Raw genomic sequence first — 8,008 nt, forward strand, 5'->3', positions numbered from 1 at the left:
TATGAACTAAATCAAGATATATAAATTTGTACGTAGATCATCTCATTAAAGATAAAATAAAAAAATTCAAGTTAAAGTATTCTAAATAAAAAAAATGACTTTCTTTTGGGACAAATATATATATATATCACATAAATTAAAACGGATGAAATATTTGTTTCGAAGACATTCAGCAACGCAGAAATAAATAAATAATGAGATAAGAAATGAAGTTTAATTTAAGACCGCAACTTCATATCCAGGCCAGCTCAGTTCCGACAAGCAAATTATAGCCCCATGAATTTGGACAGAGTTTAAATTTTTCGCATCTTTTAGTATAAATAATATCTTAGGCTATAAAGTCATTTAAATTATATCTACATGTACGTTTCTTAAAATTTCAATTTAAATCTTGTAAGATAATTACGATAAATTTTGTGGTAGACATTACTCTCTTTGTTTCAATTTTATGTGAACTTATTTCTTTTATAGTCATTTTGAAAAGGATCGACTTCGTTTTAAATTTGAAAATGATTTAATTTGAACTTCTCATTTTACTCTTAATGAGACATTTTTATAACAACACAAACATTATAATATGTTTAAGATCACAAACTCTAGAAGTCTTCTTTCCTTCTTTAAACTATGTGTTTAATTAAATAGGTCCACATAAGTTCAACAGTTAGGAGGAGTAATAATACGGTAAAATGGGTAGAAAATAGTACTTTTAATACTATTAATTACAGATTACCCGACAATAAAAACAAAAAAGTTCTGTACGTCATATAACATAAATAAAGTCTTCACTAAAATACAAGTAGTACGATGTATAAAAGTCGAACTTGTGGCTGTGGTGGAAGAGTTATCTTGTCCAAGGTTTAGGAAAAGGTGCAGCCCTGGTGAAGCCTATAAATAAATTAGCACAATTTCAGTTATTCTCCACCACTGCAAAGCTCTTTAAAGAAATAAGAAAAGAGAGGAGAAATAATTATAATACTTATTAAAGATGGAAATCCTGCAGGTACTTCACATGAACAATGGAGAAGGAGAGACTAGCTATGCCAAAAACTCCAACATCCAGGTTCCATTCTAATTATCTTCATCAAATGATAAAAGCAAGACGAAAATATTTATTTTCCTTATCACTTCCGTTCATTTAATTCATGCCTCAAATTTTCTTTTAGGTGAAATTAAAAGATTTTATTGATATTATCAACATAATATCGTTTCTCTAGATAAATCTCTGCATGCATGTGGTCAATTGATAATATTACAGTAAGCTTCTCTAAACGAAGTATATTATTTTAGCCCTTTAATTCTACAAGAGTGGAATTAAGTAAAGCCACCAACTTGGCCTACTTTATAAGCTAATATAATATACGTTTTATCTCTGAAGTTGTTCCATGATTGGATTGATACTCAAATTGACTATATCTAAGAAAGTTGAGCCAATTGAAAAGTTACAGTATCTTTTTTCAAACGAAGACTCTTTTTGTATGAAAGACTATTCAGATGCCCGCTTTAATTTGCACACTCTGCTATTTTTCACTAAAAAATTACACCATGTTATTGAATTTGGTATGTGATTTCGTAGAGGAAGATAATATCAGTGACGAATTCAAGACTTGAGGAAGCAATTTTAAACATTATGTGCAACAACAAAAAGGTGCCGGAGAGCATTGGCGTTGCAGATTTGGGTTGTTCCTCTGGACCGAACGCTTTGATGGTCGTCACAGAAATTATAGATATCATAGATGCCACGTGCCGAAAATCGGGCAGCTCCTTCCCGGAGTTGAGAATTTCTCTTAATGATCTTCCGGGCAATGATTTCAATGAAATATTTAGGTCCTTGCCAGCATTTTTTCAGAAAATAAAAGAAGAAAAAGGTTCAGAAAGTTGCTATGTTGCTGGAGTTCCTGGTTCATTTTATGGAAGGCTTTTCCCCCTAAAGAGCTTGCACTTTGTTCACTCTTCCTCCAGTCTCCATTGGCTTTCTCGGGTCAGTGTGAAATTTCATACTTTTTTGTTTCAATTTATGTTGTACCGTTATTATTTGATTAGTCAACAAGATTTTTTCTAATTGATCAAAAACTTGGATATCAAGTCTAACTCAACTTTAAAAGAGTAGCTCATAAGATAAAGATTGCCCAAGACATATATGAACACCAAGTGTCTCATATGATTACACATGGGATTGGTCAACACCCTCTGCATGCCCAGGCTTGGGGACTGGAGCGTGAAAACCATATGATTACCCAACATCGGGAAAATAATGAAATGGAATGAGCATGACTCCGATACCGTGTAAAAAGTGAATATTGAGTCGTCTAACTCAATCCCAAAACTAGCTCATGAACATATGTGAAAATTGCCAAGACCATATAAGAAGCCAAATTATCTTATATTGTCTAACATCTCACATCAGATAAAAAATGAAATAGTATCTCACATCCACCACCAACGTGAGATAGTAACACTAATCGCAAATTCACAATTGTCTTGAATATATTTTGAATCATTAATTATTGTAACTTATACTATTACTACTTTTTATATAATTTTTTGTACTCAAATTTTAATTAATTTAAAGTTCTAAAAAAAATTATATCTGGATTATCATATAAAAGATTAAATAATTTGATCCTCGAACTCCAGGGCCCGCCCACACGTGATTTAATTGACTACCTGACGTTAAATCCAGACAAAGTTAGTTAACAACGTACCCACTCATTGAATTTTCGAAATCAAAAATTACGGACAAGTAATGGACCACATCAATGACCAAATGAAATCAGATAAGACACGGTAACGAGTAACAATCAATTATTGTTACGTGTCAATTCTTGTTTGAAAATGTGGTCTCTAAATGACGGAGTAGTATAGGTTGCAGTTGCAACATTAAGATGTAAACCTCCAATATAATATCAGTGAGAGACCTCTGGTGGAAGATATATAGAGGGCTTTGTGAAGTTTAAAACAAGGCTAATTAGCCACAAAAGGAAAGTTTAATTGCATTAGGAGACTTGTGTACTGACTACTGAGTTTAATTAAGTAACTAGCTTAGCTTGACTTTGATTATGCCCATTTGGTTAAAGAACTTTAATTTCCAAGAACCAAAAAATTACATAACTGCGTTTTGATTAAATTAAAATTATATATATATATATATATATATATATATATATATATATATATATATATATATATATATTAGCTGATGTCCATTTGGTTTAGAAAACACTTTCTAACCAAAAAAATATGGTATTTGGATTTAAAACACAATTTTATTCTGAAATGATACAAATTGTTTTTTTTTTTTTTTTTTTTTTTAAATGGGCGTCTTCACATTAAACTAACAAATATTTTTTGAAAAATATTTTTCTAAAACTCATAAGATTTGGAGTTTATGATTCCTATGTATAATGACTTCAAGTTAATATACAAATATAACTGAGTCCACTATAATTAATAAATATGCATAGATATATGATAGATTTCACTGGGACATAAGTCATTCGTGCTTCCATATTTTTTTTCTCGTTTTAAAAAAAAAAAAAAAAAAAAAACCAAATTGATATGCGATGAGGTGTTTTTGGTTTTTTTCATTGTTGTTGTTGTTGTCGTTGTTTTTGTTGTTGTTGTTATTATTATTATTATTATTATTATTATTATTATTATTATTATTATTATTATTATTACGTGTACATACAAACTTAGCAGCAAGCACTTTATTAATTGCAATCGGTGGAGGACAAACTTAGGAATTGACTCACCTTGATAGCAGGCGTACCACTTGTGGGAACCAGTCATATCAGACACCTGGCCTATCTCATTTATTTGAATCGTTTTGCGTTACCGAAAATGTGAAACTCAACATGTATTATCTTCTCTTGGATAAAAGATGATACAACATTTATACAATTAGATTGGTTGAAAGATATGCCGCCAATTCTATCTAATAAGCATTATTGATAACTCATGATGAATGATAGGTTGCAACATGTTAAATTACACCAATAAAGTAAAAATCATTACACTATCGGTCATGAAACTTAAGTGTTTTGTTGGAATTCAATGTAAACATTGATTTTGCTAATTGGAAAAATCATCCAACAGGTTCCACTTGGTTTGGGTATTAATGCAAGGACAGCCCTAAACAAAGGGAAGTTATACATATCAAAGACTAGTCCAAGTGAAGTCATCAATGCATACGTGTCACAGTTTCAGAAAGACTTCTCTTCATTTCTCCGATCACGATCGCCGGAGATAATTCCCGGAGGGAGGATGTTGTTGTCACTGATGGGGAGGAGCTCTATTGATCCCACCATTGAAGATGGTTGCTACTACCAATGGGAGCTCCTTGCACATGCACTCTCTACTTTGGTCTCCAAGGTTACTTTCTTCAACTTATCCTAGTTTTTTGTTAAACGGTTTTTTTTTTTTTTTTTTTAGTATACTGAATAATTTGAAAAAAAAGAACGAAATCTTAGTCTTAAGATTCAATATGAACATCCTTCTCATATTTTTTTCGAGAGTTCAAATTAGTGTCGCATTTGATTTGACAATTTTTGCGAGTCTCTACTTAGTCTTGTCAAGATATATATACCTATAAATTAGAAATAGAAAACTTTTTTTTTATGTGGTATTGAATTTTGATGAGTTTAAGCAGAGCGACATAAACAGTAAGAATAACATAAAGTCAACCCAATCTACTCAGATTTGAGATATGTATAATTGTTACATGTATAAACCAATGTTTGATTTATAGTATTCGCTATGTTCAACGCACAAGAGATCTAATTTTGTAATTTATAAATATCATTTCTAGTTATACGATCCTCTTCTCAGGAGATCGACAAAACTCAAGATAATGCATATACTTGTCCTAACTAATCTCATCTCATCTTCCATCTTATTTTAGATAACTAGATTTGAATATATAGGTATATACATGGTTACAAATCTAGTCATCTAGAATAGGATGAAGATGAATGAGATTGTTACAGCAATTCTATTCAGTGTTGGCTGATAAGGAAAAATATTTCTCCATTTTTGTACTTTTCATGTATGTGATAACAACTTGAAAATGAAGTAGCTTTTGGAGAAAAAATGTTTGAAATGTGATATATAGTTAGAAATTGAAAAATAAAAAATAAAAAAAATTAAGCCATATACATCTTTTGTCCTGAAGATTAATATGTGGCATACACACATATTGCTCAAACTACCATCAATTTGGGACCAGTTTAGTGAATATTTATTAATCGTACGACTTCCTTTATTGCAGGGCCTAGTAGACGAGGAGAAAATAGATTCCTTTAATGCACCATACTATGCACCATGCCCTGAGGAATTGAAAATTACTGTTGAAAAAGAAGGCTCATTTATGATTAATCATATTGATGCTTTTGAGATTGAGTGGGACGCGAACATTTCTTCGAATTCACCAGCACAATGTGAAGACAAAAAAATATTATTATCAAGGGGCCAACAGGTGGCTAAAACAATAAGGGCTGTGGTTGAATCAATGGTGGAATCTCATTTTGGAAATGAAATTATGGATGACTTGTTTAGTGTTTATAGTGATCTTGTGGATGATTATGTGTACAAGAAGAGAGCCATCTATGTTAATTTGGTTGTTTCTCTCACACGCAAGGACTGATTTATGCTCAAAGTAGTAGACTAAACAAAATGATTCTATGTAAACTCCACATGTTAAACAGTGGTCCGATCATTTTTTTTTTCTTTCAATTTCAATTGATTCAATACGTGTCAACTGCTTGTTGTAACATTGTGCCTCAATTAATGAAATACTTTTATATTAGAATGCTTGAAAATGTTGACACTAGCTTACTAACAATATAATGTTATTTTATTATCACTTCTACAAGTATCTAGTTTAATATTAACTCATCAACTTTTTCGAATCTATATATATTATAAAGCTAGGCAATGAAAGAGTGATGTGGTACATCTCTTTGGCCAAAAATGCTATTTATCTATTTTCTCCTTTTTTCGGCCTTTTCTCTCATTTTCCCCCTAAAACATAATAATAAAAATAAAAATAAGTTCTATAATTTTCCTCATTAATTACTAGTAAACTAAAAGATACAACGTGTGAGTTATTCTATAGGACATGCCTGAAGAGTTGGAACGTATATGAGTTAATTTCACGATAATATCAAATATAATTAAGAAACTCAATTGTCTTCTCTTTAAATGGACATTGCAGTTGCTCTTTTGTTGTCAGGTTGTGTATCTAAGGAAATGTACCGAGGGAATTTACACTAGGATGAAGTCAGTAGTGCTTGAGTGTTTTTATTTTTATTTTTTTTTATTGGAGAATTTCCAGTTAAAATGATGATCGTGTCGTTTTACATTGTTATGCTTCTAGAGTAACTTTAGTTCAAATTCTTTTTCTCAATCTCCTTGTTGCAGTTCTCCAAGCAATTTGCAGATTCATTCAATGTTACATTTAGAATGTGGAAAATATACAATGAAACCCTAGGTTTCGTATGAGAGAGAAGAGGGAGAAGCTTTGTTCATCTGAGTGAAAAATAAGAAAATGAAATGTACATTGTATCTCTAGAACATTCTAAATCTATATATATGTGTTGCAAAACCAAATATACAAGGACTTTATCAGTTTGTGTATATATTTTGAAATTGATTTTCTATATTTTTGTTTCAGATGTCCTCCAGCGAGGTTCGAGGCAAACAAAAATGTGGATCGTTACATTTTATTTCCTTTCATTATCCTTTTTCTTTGTATTTATTTCCCCCTCTTTTAAAATATAAAATGACTGTACTTCCTTTGTAGATAGACAAATGTATATACAACTTTTCCTTATTACTATATAAAATTCTACTACTTTCTTGAATAATTTTTCATATATAATGTTGGAATAATAAAAAGAATGAGCATACTTTTTTGAATTAGAATAATTTATTCCTATTAGCCTAACTTTAATTATACGCAGAGGATCAAGGTGAAAATAAATATATATCACATATAATATAAAATCATACATATGACATGTATAATTAGTTAAAAATTTACTAAAATAAGATAATAAATGATTTGAATAATGACAAGGGCAAAATAGACACTGCACAGGATAGGAAGGGGAGAATGTCAATTATTTGAAATTGAGAGAGGTGTTTAATTTTTTAAAGCAAAACTGGAAGTAGGGAATATGATTTGCAACCATAATTTAAGGAATCCTTTTTATTTTTTTTTATTTTGGATAGATCTAATTTCCTAAGGATCAAGTGGCGATAGAAGTTAGAGAAATATATATAAAATGTGTAATAGTAAAATGGATTAATACTTAAAATATTTGGATTTGAGGACTAAAGAGAATATTTCAAAATATTTTCAGTTTCAATTTTTCAATTATAGCTAATTAACTTATAAAGTTAATGGAGTCCTTTTTCTAACATGTAACCACTTATTAATATTTAAATAATATAATTGTATCGCCTCACTTCCCCATTTAGAAGGGAATTCGAAAGAATAAAAGAGAAAGGAAAATAATTCCTTCGTTTAATTACAACTCTTAACAATAACGCAATAGTCTGTAATTGTACGAATGATGTTAAGTTGTAACTACTTCCATCTCAATATGGACTGTGACACTTTGACACATGCGGGTTGATAAGGGTGGGTCAAGCAGAACTGGTAGACTTCTGGGCTGGCAAGCTTTTGAAGAAGACGGGCGTGTACATGACACCTTAAATGAATCTCACTTTGAAAAGGGAGAGGAAAGTGAACAGCTTTATAATTAAGGCATAACTCAAGTTCACATAGAATGTGCACGTTTGGGACTCAATGTAATGTAGCCCGAAAGACAAATTCGTGCTCACATAGATTCAAAACAGACAATACGTGCCATGTACTTGGAATACATGATATGATAATCCAACAATATTTGGATGAACAAAGAAGCTACCAAATAATACAGGACTAGTTTATCTGTATCATGCAACTTGACTAAGCAAGAAGCTAGTGGAGGAATTAACTGGCTAA

The 8,008-nt window shown here is 30.8% G+C and overlaps 1 protein-coding gene across 1 annotated transcript; it reads left to right on the forward strand.

The window, feature by feature from the left end:
- Nucleotides 1-912: 912 nt before the first annotated feature.
- On the forward strand, nt 913-5,809 carry LOC132033195 (probable jasmonic acid carboxyl methyltransferase 2). The gene is made up of 4 exons (XM_059423095.1): nt 913-1,060; nt 1,574-1,978; nt 4,096-4,371; nt 5,267-5,809. Exons 1-4 carry the CDS (start codon nt 986-988, stop codon nt 5,639-5,641), a joined length of 1,131 nt encoding a protein of 376 aa, XP_059279078.1. The 5' UTR covers nt 913-985; the 3' UTR covers nt 5,642-5,809.
- Nucleotides 5,810-8,008: the final 2,199 nt, after the last annotated feature.

This window comes from Lycium ferocissimum, chromosome 10, assembly GCF_029784015.1.
Source record: "Lycium ferocissimum isolate CSIRO_LF1 chromosome 10, AGI_CSIRO_Lferr_CH_V1, whole genome shotgun sequence".
In the NCBI taxonomy this organism is placed as follows: Eukaryota; Viridiplantae; Streptophyta; class Magnoliopsida; order Solanales; family Solanaceae; genus Lycium; species Lycium ferocissimum.

Bases quoted from the DNA above. Each gene is read 5' to 3' on its own strand.
- LOC132033195 (XM_059423095.1), top strand. From the start codon at position 986: ATGGAAATCCTGCAGGTACTTCACATGAACAATGGAGAAGGAGAGACT. The intron at 1,061-1,573 runs GTTCCATTCTAA...GTGATTTCGTAG, and splicing joins CCAAAAACTCCAACATCCAG to AGGAAGATAATATCAGTGAC. The intron at 4,372-5,266 runs GTTACTTTCTTC...CCTTTATTGCAG, and splicing joins TCTCTACTTTGGTCTCCAAG to GGCCTAGTAGACGAGGAGAA.